Below are 16,636 nucleotides of genomic sequence, written 5' to 3'. Positions count from 1 at the left end.
ATAAATATATATAATATATATAATATAATATAATATATATTTAAAAGGGAGGAAAAATAATGATAAATGTGAAGGATGTGGATAGAAACAAAATGTAGAATACAAACTGTAAAACTTATAAACATGAAATTGAGAAGAATGGTTGGAAGGACAGACCAAGAATGGAATCTTAAAGGAATATTTGTAAAGAATATTTATAGATTAAGGAAAGCATTATTTATTAATCTTTAGAATACAAAATTAAAAAATAGAATTTGATAGATGTAAAGTGATGCTGCTACTCACTAATGTCCAGTAGGCGGCGGTATGCACCTTAAACCTGCTTGCGATCCGCCATCATAGAAAAGAAGAAGAAGAAGTGTCTATTCGGTTGTGGCGGCGCTGCTCTCGCGCGGCTCTTTTCTGATGCTTAGCAAACTCCAGCTAGTTACCTCCCTCAACCCAAATGGACTAAAATGCCCGGAACTCCGCTGCAAATCAAGTCAGTATGTAAATGATCTTAATAACCGCTACAAAAACCAGTTGTTTTGGAATTGTGAGGCGCTTTAGTGATTCCTGGGATCGGTTGATTCTGTGTGAGATTGTTGCTAGGCTAACTTCCCGGTGAATCGGTAAACGGACAGAGGCTGACACGGGAACAGAAAACAGCCAAGTGGTTGATATATCATTTAATTTACAAAAATGGATTCTCCTTGGGATGTAACGCCTTAATTTACGCGAGCTAATAACATTTTACGTAGTAAAATATTTTGTTTATGAGCTAAATTGAAGCTAGCGGTGAACACACACGTGAGACTGCCCCCCACCCCGTCCATGAGTCACATCTGGACAGCTGGAGGCCGAAAGCTGCGTGGATAAGAGGCAGCTGGATGGCAGGAGCTGGACTCAATGATCCAACAGAACAGAGAAGAGGCAGCAGAGGGTGGAAGGGAAGCTACACAGCATGGCTTACTGATGGCTTATTAAAGAAAGGAACTGGAAATGTTCTTGCACCATTAATATAGAAGTGAGGGAAGAATGAAAACAGACAAAAAGGATCCCTGATATAGTAAGGAAGGATGTAACAGATGAGCAGGATGTTAGGACTATAATCTTCACCAACAGGCCACTGATTGTTTACTTTGTTAGATGGTGAAACAGCTCAGATCCAGCCAGATTGACTTTGTCCTTCAGTTTCTATTTGTTTTTGCAATAAAGGTTATTTATTTCCTGTCCTTTTCATGTGGTGTAATTACCTGCTTAACCCAATGTCTGTCTGTTTAATGTCAGGCCTTTCAACCCATTTTCTTTCTTTCAGTACTGAAGCTGAGCTGTGAGTCTTTCTGCTGTTGAAGACTTCAAGCAGAAATCAGGAACAAGCAGCAGATCGTCAGTCTGCTGCTCATGGTCTTAGCAGAATCTGAGTAGCAGTTCCACAGTTGTAACCACCTCCTAAGATCTGGTGTGATGCCGTATTCGTCTCCATTCCCACTCTGAGTCCCAGGAGGAATAAACCGCCAGCTCAGACTCTTCTGGATCCCAGAGGAAATCTGCAGTTGGTCATTTTGGTGGCCATGATGAGCGCCGTCGGTCATGAGTCATCAAGAACTTGTCCATCGAGTTGGAGTTGATGTTTTAGGTCCTTCCTGCTAAAGGAACCCTCTGAGCAGGGAGTCTTTATTTATCTGAAAACATCCAGGACTTCTGCAGCAGCTCCAATGCCCACCAATCAGTCGTTACCCTGGGGGGATGGGAGTCTCAGGGCATGTTCTAGTGCACACAGTGCCCCCGCCGCTACCCTGGTTTCTAGTGCAGCCTTTAAAGGTTCTTTCAGATACCCTCCCCTGGAGCTCCACAAGGCTAAGAACCAGGACGAACCTCTGTCTTCTACTGCTGTTTCATCCCTATCTTCATCATACTGTCCTCTCTGGGAGAAAGCAGAGGGGTACAGTTCAAACACCTGGAGTCACCATGTCGAATCAAGGGGGTTGGGTAATCCGGCAGAGCAGCAGAATGGAATTCAGAGAACGTCAAAACCAAAGCAAACTGTCAGCAGCGTTGTTTCTGAAAAGGTGGAAGCCCGAACCCTTCAGCCTGGAGACGGATCGGCGTTTGAGGGCAAACAAAGTTCAGCAGATGATGTTCTACTAGAGCTTTCCTCAGGAGGTCATAGAAACCTGCTTGTAGGCGGACATGCCACCGTGCAACGGAGCACTCTGCCATTGGTGAGTGGGTTTAAATACTGCGCTAAGGGTAGCGCTGCATTTGGTGATGTCTTTCCTCTACTGCAGTGCTTTTCAACCCTGGTCCTCAAGGCACACTGCTCTGCATGTTTTGGATGTTTCTGAGCTTCAGCACACCTGATGAAGGTGATTGCAGTTCAGCAAAGCCTGATAATCTGCTATCAATTGATAAGAGGTGTGTGAAAGCTGGGAAACATCTAAAACATGCAGGGCAGCGTGCCTTTAGGGCCAGGGTTGAAAAACACTGCTCTGCTGTGCTTCTTTCATAGCTGAAAGCTTGACTCGCAGTCTTCTGATCTCCATTATTGATCTAAAGGCACTTTCTATATGTTGGAAACACGAGATCAAATCCACTTTTCACGCAGAAATCGATGCAGACTTCCGGCCACTGATTATACAGCTTTAAAATCCAGAGAATTAATAAAAAAAAATTAATTGCTCTGCATTTCGTTGTGAAACGGCTGCATTATTTTTGTCAAGTCCGGTCAGCAAGGAATAATCAATGGGTCATTATTTATACCTTAAACTGATACGTACAAAGTGATTTATTGAATTTAGCGTTAATCAGTAGACTGTTGGCAGTAGTGTTCTTCGACAAACATGGAGGCCTCCAGTAAAGCACATTCAAATGAAAATTACACTTAATTAAAAACACTGATCATTTATTGAACAGTATGGAATAATTTAATATTTAAAGTACTTCCAGAAGTTTGAAATCTGAATATGAGCTGGCTTTTCCTTTAAGGATTTTTTGGCTATCTAATTATTAATCAAAAAAGATAATTGAATGATTGATTTTTTTAAATAATCGTTATTTGCAGCCCAAATAAAGACCTGAATTTGGCTCCTGTCGTCCCCTCTGAGTCATTTCCTGCCACTAGAACGGCTGGATTTCTGCCATAGATGTTTTTTTGCATCGAAGCCAGAAAGTTCAACTGTGGCATGATCTGAGCAGACATGACTTATGGCAAATTTAAAAAGAGCTTCTCATGACTTTCTTCTGTCCATCAGGATCAGATTCTGGGAGTAAAAAAAATATTAACTTCATTATTCTGATGCTGTTTGTTCTTTAATATCGTCTTAACAAAACCTTAAAGGCCAGAAGCTGATCAGTAGGATTTATAAAGAGATTAAATTACACACACCTGGACTGTATTTATTATAATTTATTTTTTTTGAATAAGGCTTTCACATATTTAAGATATTTAAGTTAAAATCCCAGTGGAATATAAAAAAGCTTAAACAGTATTTCTGTGTTCTGTCTCCTCAGCCTACAGCTACAGCCTGTTTCTCTTCACCATCAGTGCCTCATCTTTGCCTAAAACCTTCGAGACATCAGGGATCAAAGTTGCGGAAGAAAACCTCCAGCCACAACGGCACAAAAAATGAAACAAGAAGCACAAAGAGGCAGGTGATTTCTCCACGGAGGAGCCATTTGGCTAAACTGGCAGCGAGGCGCAGCCAGACACCAGCACCTCATCTATCACAGACCTCTTTAAACAATCAGCTGCTATTGAGAGGTGGTCCTCCAGCTGTCCTGGCAGCAGCTACCAACAACAAACCCCAGGAGGCTGCATCGCCGCCACAGCAGGACTCCTCTTCCTGCATCGTCCGCCCAGCTGTGCTCTGTGACGACCTGCAGCTGCAGCCCACAGAGCTTCATGCTGATGAAGGTAATCGGTTTGAGTTGATGTTTAAAAACCTGTATACCTGAACCAAGGATTACAGACCCGAGCTTATAGCTGTAACCATTTAAAAAAAAAAAAAAAAACTGCATTTATAAAGTAAATATTCCGTTTACTGGTCATTTAAACATGATATTTATGTGATTAAAAACATGAAACCAACCAGCCTCGCTGTCCTCTAATTGACGTCTCTACTTGACTCTGATCCTGGGACAGATGTGGCTTCGAGTCCTGCAGGAGGTTTAGTCGGCTCAGTGACAAATCAGATTTCAGCCATCCACCTCACCAGGGAAGGACGACCTTCCCCCACTTCCACTCAGTCCTCGTTCTCCTCAATGACAGAGGAGCAGCTGATTGGGTAAGTCCACCATCTTTTTTTATTTGTTGGGGTTGGGGGATTCTTTAAGTTGGAGTATTTCACTCTTGGCTTGTGTTTCCAGCTCAGACTGTATGATGCAGGTGGATGGAGTGGAGGAGGAGCTTCCAGATGAACTGGAAAATGCCTGCAGTGATGATGGTGAGACCATTTCAATTCAGTTCAGTTTATTTCTATAGACACAATTCACAACACATCATCTTAAGGCACTTTCCAGTTCACCAGATCATCCAATCAGATTGATTTAAAGTTTTCTATCTAAGGAAAACCAGTTGATTGCATCGACTCATTGACTCGCAGGCAATACCTCACAAAAAGCATGCTTGTAGCGACAGTAGAGAGGAAAAACTCCCCTTGAACAGGAAGAAACCTCCAGTAGAACCAGACTCGGAGTAGGCGGCCATCTGCTGAAGCCGACTGGGGTTCAAGGAGACAGAAGCGGGAAAAGGTTTCCATGGAAATGTTGCTCACTAGTTGAGCTTCAATCACTGCTTTATTATATTTCCATGCATCCACAAATGCTGTCAGAATGAATATTGTGAGATGGAACAAAAACCATCACTGGATTCAGCTACTTTCTGTTCCTTAAATTCTAGTCTCAGATAATCTAAATTGTTAATTTAGGTTCCTCTAATTTGGCCCAGAATAAATCCAGATTTCATTCCTGTCTGCAGCTCCATACAATATGAGCGTGAGGCATAACCAGTCTGTGTCTAAGACTTTATTCTTCTGTTTCCAGATGTTTCTGAATGTTATTCCATCCATTCGTCCGCAGCATCGATCCCTCACCTCTCCAGGTAAGAGACACACACCGTTTGGTTAATCCAGGAATCATTTTAAAGCTTTTAGTCTGTGGTGAAAACACCTCGCATAAAAAACAGTTTTATTCCACTAAAGCCTCAGGATGAGCACAAAGGACCAGTTTTTTCCCCCCATCTTTTAGTATAAAATGTCACCAGATGATTGGTGAATAGAAGTTGTTCAGTGAAGTAGTTGGTCTCTTTGTTTTTGATGGTTTACGTGCCAAGTTGGAGCAGCATCATCTTGTTGGGATGCTTTTCTTCTGCACAGACAGGGAAGCTGGTTAGAATTGAACAGAAGAAATCCTGAAACAAAAAAGATTTTCAATTTGAATGCCTTTTTTTGCTTGTGATGAACTAAAAACTCGAACAAGTTTTAAGGGAATTAACCCTTTATAGGGCCCTCAGTGAAATACTTTGAAAAAGAAAATTTCAAGCCAATAGTGTTATTGGATTCCAGGACCAAACCTTATACCTTTGTAACATTTCAAAGATATGGAAATTATGATGGCAAAAATTAATGTCATCGTAATAACAAGAAACGCCAACTTGCCCGAATATATAAAGAAAAATAACAAAAGTGCTTCTATAAGAAGATCTGGGAGGCTTCTTACTGTCTGCTGACATTCAAATAATGGAGGTCTATGGTGCCCGAGGCAGAAAGGTCCATAAAAGTCCACAAAAAACGTGTCAATATTCCTCCATACTGCTCGTCCAATGTATTCCAAGTGTCCTGAGTGGGTAGCATCCAGAATTTACTCGAAACGAAGTCATTTAGAATGTTTTTAGAGCATAAACAGTAGTGTATAGGATTTCCTGAAAGCGCGTTCAGGAGTCTACGGAAACCGCGGCAGACCAAACCAGATGAAAGTGCGCATTCAGCTCTGCAAAGAACTCATGCTCTTCCTCAACACTGAAGTCCTCAGACATTTTTCTTTCGTTGTTTCTTTCTTTGCACAGGTAAACAGCACATTTCTTCTTCTACGCTTGCATTATCGGCAGAGCAGACGCTGAATGCGCACTTTCATCTGGTTTGGTCTGCCGCGGTTTCCGTAGACTCGTGAACGCGCTTTTAGGAAATCCTATACACTACTGTTTATGCTCTAAAAACATTCTAAATGACTTTGTTTCGAGTAAATTCTGGCACTACCCACTCAGGACACTTGGAATACATTGGACGAGCAGTATGGAGAAATATTGACACGTTTTTTGTCGACTTTTATGGACCTTTCTGCCTCGGGCGCCATAGACCTCCATTATTTGAATGTCAGCAGACAGCAAGAAGCCTCCCAGATCTCCAGATGCATTTGAGATATTAAAAAAGTACTCCAGAGTGTTGTTCAGCATGGGGGAGAGTAGAAAATGAAGGCTAATCATGTTTTGGGTGTACTATTCCTTTAACTACAGTGAACCATCGCTATAACGCGGTTCACTTTTCACGGTCTCGCTGCTTCATGCATTGTTAAACTTTATTCTCAAACATAATCGATGGTGGCATGTCGGTTTATAAGGATCTTTTGGCCCAGAAGAAAAAAGAGCGACAACAGCTACCAATAACTATGTTCTTCTCCAAAAAACACACACCTGCACTGCGGGCTTTAGAAGAAAAAAACGCCACAGAGCAATTAGGAGGCAGCGGCTCCGTCAGAACAGCAGTGAAATACTGTACTGTACACATCAGTCACTATTTGTCCTACTGTACTTTGTATTTTTTTTCATAATAATGTTTCATTTTCTCCCGTTCCAATCCGTCACAGCGGGGCGGTGCTGATCCCCGCAATATTAACCCTTCAGTTCATATTGATGATTAAAATTATTACTTATTTATTTATAACTATATTATTTTACAGTACAGTAGTGATTTGTAAAAAAACAAAACAAAAAAGAACAGACAATAACAACATCTATACAGTACTTTTATTTGTTTAACAAATGCTTGGGCCTGTAAAAAGTTTTTGTTCATTGATTTCAATGTTTTATGGAGTATTTCATTGTATAATAACTTTTAAAAAACTAAAGGTTTCTACTTCAAGGATTTCGCCTATCGCGGGTTCTTTTTGGAATGTAACCCCCGCGATAAACGAGGGTTCACTGTATTCTATTCGCTTTTTTTTTTTTTTTTTTACAGTAGGTAATATATCATTGAAAGGCTCAACTTCATTCAAATTCCGGTAATTATTATTTCGGCCAAATGCCAAAATAAGATGTACATGCCATGTAGCAGGATCTTTGCTGAATGACTGGATATAGATCTTGTGCTTCTAGATCTGATTGGGGGTGGGGGGACTCCATTTGTAAGGGCTATGTAAGTGATCAAAAACAAATTAATTCTTAGAGGCTTTGATCCCTGATGATGAATCTAAAAGCAACCTATCCGCTCTGTGTTCTGGAAGCCTTCTGCGTTTTACGTGAGCGTCGTAAAACGTGGGACGTTTTGATGTCCGTTGGATGGAAGATCTGCCTTTATTCAGGCGGTGTTCTACCCAGCATCACTTCCTGTTTGCTCCTCTGACACCTGTTTGAACATCTGGCCAGCTGATGGCGTTGACTCTCCTGGTCTCTCAGCTGTTCTCTGTCAGCTCATTGTTAGGAGAGGCTGAAAGTGGCAGATCATGGTGGAAAGCTCTGCTCCATTGTCTCTGCATACTGTTGTGTGTTGAGTCTCTTCTAAAACAGCCCAGATTGGGAGCGTTGTTGTTGCCTTTTACCCCTAACTGCTTTGTTCCCGACTTCATTTCCATACGCTGACTCCTCCACCTGCCTTTACTCCATGTAGTTGGAGGTCTTTGATTCTGAGGTGAACCTGTCGGTGGTGGAAGAGGTTTTAACTGAAGTCTGGAAATCGTTTTGTTATCCTGTCTCTATGACGGTCATGTGAGTATCTTTGAGCTTCTTCATGTTCTGAAGATGTTAAGGACTGCGGTTTTAAAGGAAAGGAGCTTTTGTTGTTGTGGATCTGCCACTAAGTGGCTGTTTGAAGAGTCAGATTAGACCTGCTGTTCCATCAGTCCGTCCGCTGACATTTAATCCTTCCCAGCGTCGTGTTTCAGACATGTAGTTCACCTTGTGTTACAAAGTGGACCAGTGACCTGATGCCTGATAGCGGTAGTTAAAGGTCACTGAGTGCACCTGTGGCTTTGTGGTTCACTTTTTAAAATAACTTCTCTTAGGGCTTGTTGATAAATCCGCACTTTAACATTAGCCACTTAAAAATAAACTGTATTCTACACTGTTTTATTTAACACCTAACAGTCCATCACTGAGTGACATACCGGTAATCCCTCCTCCTTTCTAAAAGGACGACTCCTATCAGAGGTTTTCTGGCAGGTTTCCAATCAGCGATTGTTGTAAAGCTCTGAGTTTCATCACTGTCGCTCATGTTTACAGAAAATCTATCTAAAGATTGTATTTCTATGACAGAACAATTTAGAGGAAAAGCTCCGATTCACTGGGTTTCTTTGGATTTGGTCAGGCAGGCAGGTTGCTGTTGTAAACAAACCAGTGGTTTTAATCTATTTAAATTATACTGGTTTATTTTTGTTTACATAGTGGGGCTGAAACGGTTAATCGATTATTAAAATAATCGTCAAATAATCAGTAATGGATTAATCGTTAACTGCAATATAGAGACTGTAAAAGATGCCTTTAGCTGATTAGCAACCCACGTAGAGCAGTGATTATATCATGATTGTAAAAAAAATATGTAAACATTTTGCATTTAAGATAAAAAAAATATGTCAATAGGCTCAATCCAAAACTCAAGGGGAAAAGTTTTTGTTTCACTTGGATTGATTTGGTAAAAAAATAGGGATGCACTATATTTATTGGACCGATAAAATATCAGCCGATTTGGCTGAATTTCTTTTTACTGGCTCAATACGTACATTTTTTCAATTAAAACTAGCCAATAAATCAATTAAATTCTGACTAATTTTATTCAGGCAGAGCAGCCCCAAAGCGAAGTTTTGCGCGCCTTACTAGCAGGAGTCAAGCGTGGCTCCTTAATTATCTGACTGTTAATGAACAAACATGTCTTGTCATGTTTTTTTTCCCCCCACGGTTTGCAAAACCTGTTCCCTTTCCTTTCTAAAAGGACCGACTCCTATCAGAGGTTTCCTGGCAGGTTTGCAATTAGTGGTTGTTGTAAAGGTCTGAGTTTCATCGCTGTCACTCATGTTTACAGAACATTAATCTAAAGGGTGTTTTTCTATGACAGAACAATTTGCAGGAAAAGCTCAGATTCACTGTTTTTTTTTATTTTTTTTTTATTTTGTGGATTTTGTCACATTTTTTCCTCCAAGCTCGACCTCTCTGAGTCTGAAGCATATCCAGGCAACAATGATTCTCTCACGTTGGGAGATAAAGGTGCCGAATGTTTGAAATAGCTCAGAAGACTTCAATTAGTTTTTTTTTAAAGGAGTTTTGTGCAGTGGGATCTAGGCGTTCCCATGGCGTCCATTAGCCTCGTGAGAACATCCTGATCCCGCAAGGTTTCACTCGCAAATCAGTCTGGAGACTCTCGGTTGAAGAAAATTTGGAGCCGTTCACCAAACGAACGTCCAATCAGCGTTGGCTTTGAGGCGGGTTGAGGTGTGACGCAACGAGAAGCGTGACAGTTCAATCTAAAGAACATGGCGGCTTCAGCCGATGAAACTAGCGTTAGCGTGGCTATCGAGCAAGTTTTATCGGAATTACAGAGTATTTCTTCACTGAAAGAAGAGCAAAACACTGCTCTGGAGGCTTTTCTCAGAGGAAAAGATGTTTTTGCTCTTCTCCCGACTGGTTTCAGCAAGAGTAGCCTGGCTTGTGGTTGTGTTTTCGTCGTCGCTCTGTTAGTACATCAAATGCTTTGTTGATCTGATTGGTTTATTTGGCCCGTCTATCACCAACATAGGCCAATCAGCTAACCAGTATTTTCGCTCCTTCCCAAAATTACTTCAACGGAACGTTTCCAGATGGATATGCGGAGCAAATCCTTCTGGCGGAGTCAGGTTAGGCGTCCATAGTCACGGGGGTAAAATATCCAGAACAGAGCCTAGCAGCCAGTAGTGGAAACTAACAAAGTCCATTTACTTGATTACTTTACTTAAGTACTATTTTTGAGTATCTTTTCGTTATTTGAGTAATTTTTTTGGGGTAGTACTTATAACTTTCAATCCACTCCTTTTCCAGAAAGCTTTTAGTTCCTTCTTTCTTTTGGCTCTGCTTTATTTGTAATTTGCTTTTCTTTCTTTGAAATGTAAATCCAACATAGCAGATAGGAGTTCTTAGGACTGAATCTGGACTCTACTGTTTTAGAGATTTGCACGATATTCCACAAATGTGAGAAACCCAGGACAGATATTATTTTTACTTTATGAATTTTATTAAAACATTAGTTGTTGCCGTGTGGACAATATGTTCGACAGGATAAGTTCCTAAATCAGAGTTGTAGTTTCTTTGTGGTAGATTAAACCATAAATCTTTTCCATAGTGAAAGTAGGAGAATCAAAATGTTCCTGTTTTATTTTTACTTTGCTTTTATATATGAAATAATAAAATAGTTGTAATTTTTCGTAATTTTTAAGCTGAAGTTCTTTCCAGGTGAATCTGTAGCAGGTGGTTCTACACATTAATAAATCAGGTGGTTTCTGACAGTTGCAGGTTCTTTAAAGTTAATCTACACTGAAGACGTTTCGCTTCCCATCCAGGAAGCTTTTTCAATTCAAAATATCAGAATTGGTGTGGAGTTAAAAGATTTAGAAGAAGTATCGGGCATTGCAGGCTAACAAAGAACCCAAAACGACTCCCCATTCCTAAGGGGCGGACCCATTTTTCTGGTTCAATTAGCATGTTTTCTAAGCCAAAACAAGTTTTGGGCTTCTATATAAAGCACCTTACTCAACACTATTTCTGACATCTTGTATTGAAAAACCTTCCTGGATGGGAAGCGAAGCGTCTTCAAACTTGGAGGGAAAGTCCAGTGGATTGTTTTTACTTTTTTTGGAATGACTATGACCTGGATGACTGAGAATCTTCACCTTCAATATTTTAACTTTAGCAGATGTTTTACTGGGTAACATTTTCTTGTAGTTTAGGAAGATTTGACCATAAGTATCAATGCTTCCACTCAAGTACTACTGTGGAGTACTTCTTTCACCGCTGGTCCTTGGGTCTGATGGTGGTCAGAGGGTCTGTGTACGGCAGCCTTGCTTCTGTTAGCAAGTCCCAAGACAGCTGTAGCTACATGTAGCTCGCCACCATCAGTGTGTCCGTGAATGAATTGAGTGTAAAGCGCTTTGGTTAAGTCTCCTGGCTTAAAAAAGCGCTATATAAATACAGGCCATTTATCATTTGTGAAAGAATGGTTCTTTGATGGGCTGTCCTCTGTCCAATTGTAAAATGTCCTCGCTGTCAAATGTTCCACAGTCAGCTGTTACTGGTAGCTTTAACATTTTGAAGTGAGTCTAACAGCAGTAGGGATGGGGATCGAAACCCGGTTCTATTAAGGACCCGGTTCCACTTTTTTCAAAACACGAAAATCAATAACGTTTGGGCTTATCGATACCACTATCGAGTCTGGTCGTTTTTTTTTTTTTCTCCAGGAGGTCCTGTAACATAATTGTGTGTCCCTCGAGTCGCGTCACAGCATTTAAATCTAATCAATCCAATCACTGCAGTGTGTCCACCAATGTTTTGGAATGAAATTGTAAGCAAACAGATATTAAAGGTAAAACAAGTGAAGTCTGGCAGTTAACTTTGCTCGCGACTCGAGGATGGCTGAACGGACGAAAAGGTCTAAAGTTTGGCTTCATTTTACCAAGCTCAAAGATAAAGAAGAAGCGAAATGCAACTTATGTTGCAAAATCATCTCTTGTAAAGGGGGGAACACAACCTCAATGGCCAAGCACATTAGTATTGTGCATCAAATAAAGGCCGAATGCAGTACCTTCGACTGTCTCCGGGTTGAAAAGACTCCTCCTCCTCCTGCTGCTGCCCCGCCGCACCACAGTCGGAGCCCGTCTTCATCATCCACTCAGAGTACCACTGGTAAGCGCACACAGACTTTGTAGCTTGTCCGGTCAGTTCAAAATAGAAATTGTGAAATCCGTGTTGTAATCGGCAGCATACAAGCTAGTTAGCTTGAAAAGTAAATAAAGTTTCAGACGTGCTGCGTGATGATGTGTTCAGATTGGCTCAGTAAAATGACAATTAGGTTATCATGATGCGTTCAAGTGTAACGTAAAGAAAAGGGAAATCGAGTTTTTGGCAAGAAACATGAGTAATACAGTTGTATATTGCTCTAATTATTTTAGAATATATAATTAAACTACTGATGCCAACATTGATTAAAAATTACATTTAATTTAAAATACAATTATTTATTTGCTAAATATTTTCCTAATCACTAAAAACATGATGAAAAGTGACAATACATTAACCAACAATTGTGAAAATTAATATATTTTTTTAAACCAAAAGAAGACATTTCTTCAAATAATTTTTTTCCCCCCTTCCTTTCTGTCTGTTACATATTTGTCGCATCGTCTTTCCACCAAATAACAGAAACGTATCGATAGTGGTATCGATAAAGACTTGGATCGATAAGGAGTATCGATAAAGGTATCAATATCAATAAATAATAACGATCCCCATCCCTAAACAGCAATCCAGTCAGGGGATGCTCAGGAAACAAAAACCAGCCCATCATCGATTGGGTAGAAATTTCTCTTAGCATTGGATTAGCACCAGTTAACCGACTTAAGAGTTCAGCAAAATATAGGAGGTCGTTATTAGTGGGGTTTTTACTTTATAAATGACTGGCATGGAAGATTTGCACAGGATTAAAAACAGACTCTACAATGGTTATTACTCGCCTCCTACCGCTAGCTGAATCTAATCCCACGCGGGTTGGGCTTTAGACGAGTTTCTATCTGTTTGAAGCTAATGATCCAGGGGATGCGAGGTATGCGTGGCTGTAATAAACAGAAGTAAAGGTAAGACACCAGCGCTGACCTCAGACCTGTGATGGTGCGAAGGTTTATGAATCTGTTGCAACCAGGCAGGTTGTGGTGACTTTAGCTGGTGAATATTGACTGCGGTAGAACTTATTCAACAAATGTTCCCATCTCCTTTTTTTTCCAAAGCCACTTCAAGCAAGTCTAAAAACCTTTAAAAGATTTTAGTAAGATGAATTAAATATTGTCACTTCCATAGGGCTGGGTACCGAACTTCGGTACTTTTATGGTACCGACCGAAATGCTTCGGTTCTACAGAGTATCGAAACATGCCTCGTCTTTTGGTACCAAGTTTCGGTGATTGGCTGTAACACTTAACGTGATTGCGTCATCCAGGAAAAATACACAGGTGGCCACGCCTACAGCCAGGGTTCATGTGTATCTGTTGTGAACTGGTTGCAGCGTCGTGGAACCCCTTTAAAATGCCCCCCAGGTCAAAAGCGCGGCTTCACTTTATTAAGACTGATGCCAATAGTGCGCAATGCAATACATCGAGCACGGAAACAATTTAGAGCAGAAAGTTACTCGGTGTTTGACTGCAAGAAGAGCGGACCGCAGCCGGCGCGACCATCCTCCTCTCAGCAGCCCGTGGGCAGAGCAAAGCCAGAGCAGAGTGAGCAGTGAATCATGCTGCTTTCAAACTGGACGCAGCAGGAGCAGCAAAATCACGTCTGCTGCTTCCTTTTTTGCTGCTTGTACCAGCTTCTGACGCGCGGCTGAAGGAGCTTTGCTGCTCTGGCTGCGTGGTGCAAAAGTGGGTCTGACACGCGTTGGACGGAGCTACTCTATTCTTTATTTGCCTTGCAGCTATATTTGCTGTGATCAGTGGGAGTAAAGTAGTTTTATTATGTTTTTAAGTGGGAAAATCCACCAGAAAACTTAATCAGTGCAGTCAGTTCATCCTGCCTTCCAATATTTCTGTCGTAGCCGCTCAGACCCCCCACATACCAGCGGTGCGCTGTCAGTAGGATCCCATTCAACGGGCTTGTTTGTCAGACATGGTAATTTTTCTAAAGGGAAACTGCTAAGTAGAAAGGTCCTCACAATGTAACAGTGAATATTAGACACAGAATTTATTTATTTTTTTATGTAAGAGGAAAAATGTAAATGGAAAAATCAGAGCTTAAAGTAAAACTCAAGATTTGTACTTTTTTATGTTGTGTAATTTTCTTTTTCTTCGAATTGATATTATAAAACTGGTATCGAAAAAAGTATCGTTCAGGAACCGGTATCGAAGTGAAGGTATCGGTACCGGAACCGAAAATTTTTGATCAATACCCAGCCCTACACTTCCAGCAACCTTTCTTTATTCAATTACAAAATGCGCTTAGAAAACATTAGGGAAGTGTATCTTCATCCAGCCTCAGTGTCTGACAGGGTTTTTATTTTTTCCTCGACACATATCAGAACAGTCGGACCAAACGTGGATGTTCTCGCCTGATAAGTTTTCCTTTCTCTTCTTCTCTCCTTCTGTTCAGCGTTGAGGAGCCGATGGTTTTGGAAGCAGAGGATGATCGGGAGGAGCGGCCGGCGCTCGTCCCTAGTTTGTTTCCTCTCATTCCCCCCACGCTGTACTTTGGGACAGCCAATGAGAAAGGTCAGGAGCGTCTCCTCTGGTCAGTGAAACCACTACAGTTTTTCTTTTCCCGGCTGACCCTTTGTGCTGTGCTCTGCAGTGGAGCTGCTGCCTGCTGAACAAAGACGGCTTCTCAAATGGAAGATGAGCACCGTTACGCCCAACATTGTGAAGCACACCATCGCCAGGTCACACTTCAAGGTCACCAGGGGTGAGTCATCGCACCAACATATGGACCATTAGAAGTGCCTGTTGGCACACCTTTCCTCCTCCCTTCACAAGTTAAGGGTCATTAGCTCAGATCCATTACTGTTGATGTCAATTCTCTGATCTTTAACTCTTAAGCTACGTTCAGAGCGCACGCAGCAGAAGCAGCAAAGACACACATGCTGCTTCATTTTTGATACTGGTACAAGTTTGGTTCTGACGCGTAGCTGAAGCATCTTTGCTGCTCTCGCTGCGTGGTTGAAAAGTGGATCTGATGCACGTTGGGCGGAGCTACCCTATCTATTCTTTGCCTGTAACAATGGCGGATTTAATCGAGAGCGTAGCTTGGCTTATTTTAATGAATAATGCTAAATTCAGACCGCAAGAAGTGGAAAAAAGCTCCTGCTGCTTCATATTTGATGCTTGTCCACATTAAGGTCAGAGGTCCAGTAAAGTGTGTCCAGATGCGTCTGATGCTTCTGCTGCTCCTGTGTTCAATGGCAGGGAGCGGCTTTGCTATATTTGCTGCGGTCAGTGGGTAAAAACTAGTTTTGATATGTTTTTAAGTGAGAAAGTCCACCTGAAAACTTCATTTGTGCAGTCAGTTCATCCAGATTATGATCCTGCCATCAAATATTATTTGGCTGTCGGAGCCGCTCAGACCCCCGTACAGCGGTGGTGCTCTGTCGCTGGGAATCCCGCTCAACGGCAGCCTCTGGCCGGGTTGCCTCTACGAGGTTTTCAGCTAATGTTTGCGGTGCCTGGAAGGCGTTTTTCGCGTACGTAATCCAAACTGCAGACACCAGAATAAAAAATCCAAGCATATTTTGCCGGCAGGTTTCGACATTTTAAGTTAATTTAGGCGTCCCGCGCCTCAGATGCTCAGAAGCTCATGAGGCGCTGCTTCAGCTGCTCAGACGCGCTGCAGGACCTTTTGCTTTCTCTTGATGCGCGTCAACCATTGACTTTGATTGAAAACTAGCTGCTTCTGCAGCATGCGGTCTGAATGTAGCATTAGAACAGCAGCTTCTAGGTTAGATTCTACCTGCAGGCCTGGTCAGGTTCAAGCAGAACCTAGAGGGGGGTGTAGTTGGTGACGCTGTGTGACTGAAGTCTGTTGTTCATGCAGAAAGCTATGACTGGCTGGGCTGCTGGGGGCACCACATGAAGTCTCCTGGCTTTAAGGCGATCGCAGAGCACCAGAAGGTGAGTCCCTGTAGAGACTCCCTCCAGCCGGGACTCCAGGATTTGCACTCACTGTTGCTTCTATTTATTATTTTTGTTTTTGCAGTTGAACCACTTCCCAGGAACCTTTCAAATCGGCAGGAAGGACCGGCTCTGGAGGAATCTGTCCAAGATGCAGCTTTGCTTCGGCAAACAGGAGTTCAGCTTTTTCCCACGGACCTTCATCCTTCCTCAGGACATCAAGCTGCTCCGTAAAGCCTGGGAAGAAGGAGGCTCCAAGCAGAAGTGGATCGTCAAACCCGTACGTTGTGCACTTCTCTAACTTTTTTATGAATTAGTCAGAATTTCATGCAAAGGAGGGATGATCAGACAAAAGATGAAGGAGCTACAGAAAGGTGGTAGCTGTTAACAGTCAGTCCTGTTGTGTTTGATATTATTTGGGATGCCTTTATTTTGGTGAATCTGTAATTTATTTCTTTTATTTTAAATGAGGGAGCTAATTTGGCAGCAACTTGATTCACTTGGCTGTAGGTTTGATACCAGAAAATCTAAAACTTTCTAAACACAAATACCAGGGCTGAAACAATT

The 16,636-nt window shown here is 41.7% G+C and overlaps 1 protein-coding gene across 3 annotated transcripts in view; it reads left to right on the top strand.

Moving 5' to 3' along the window:
- The first annotated feature begins 335 nt into the window (after positions 1 to 335).
- The window catches only part of ttll4 (tubulin tyrosine ligase-like family, member 4), a 42,057-nt gene continuing 25,756 nt past the window's right edge, over positions 336 to 16,636 (top strand). Inside the window, exons 1-10 of one of the 3 annotated variants that reach the window (XM_038301389.1) lie at positions 336 to 481; positions 1,298 to 2,204; positions 3,493 to 3,895; positions 4,124 to 4,265; positions 4,348 to 4,424; positions 5,023 to 5,080; positions 14,559 to 14,677; positions 14,757 to 14,867; positions 15,993 to 16,069; positions 16,155 to 16,349. In XM_038301389.1, coding sequence (XP_038157317.1) covers positions 1,698 to 2,204; positions 3,493 to 3,895; positions 4,124 to 4,265; positions 4,348 to 4,424; positions 5,023 to 5,080; positions 14,559 to 14,677; positions 14,757 to 14,867; positions 15,993 to 16,069; positions 16,155 to 16,349 — 1,689 coding nt within the window. In that variant the 5' untranslated portion in view covers positions 336 to 481; positions 1,298 to 1,697. Of the gene's footprint in view, positions 486 to 1,297; positions 2,205 to 3,492; positions 3,896 to 4,123; positions 4,266 to 4,347; positions 4,425 to 5,022; positions 5,081 to 7,808; positions 7,958 to 14,558; positions 14,678 to 14,756; positions 14,868 to 15,992; positions 16,070 to 16,154; positions 16,350 to 16,636 lie in introns of those variants that run through there. The other 2 variants (XM_038301390.1, XM_038301391.1) reach the window with 2 other exon arrangements.

The sequence above is a fragment of the Cyprinodon tularosa genome, unplaced genomic scaffold (genome assembly GCF_016077235.1).
Source record: "Cyprinodon tularosa strain WSP-4 unplaced genomic scaffold, ASM1607723v1 ctg467, whole genome shotgun sequence".
NCBI classification, from domain to species: Eukaryota; Metazoa; Chordata; class Actinopteri; order Cyprinodontiformes; family Cyprinodontidae; genus Cyprinodon; species Cyprinodon tularosa.
This window is presented reverse-complemented; position numbering and strand designations above follow the sequence as displayed.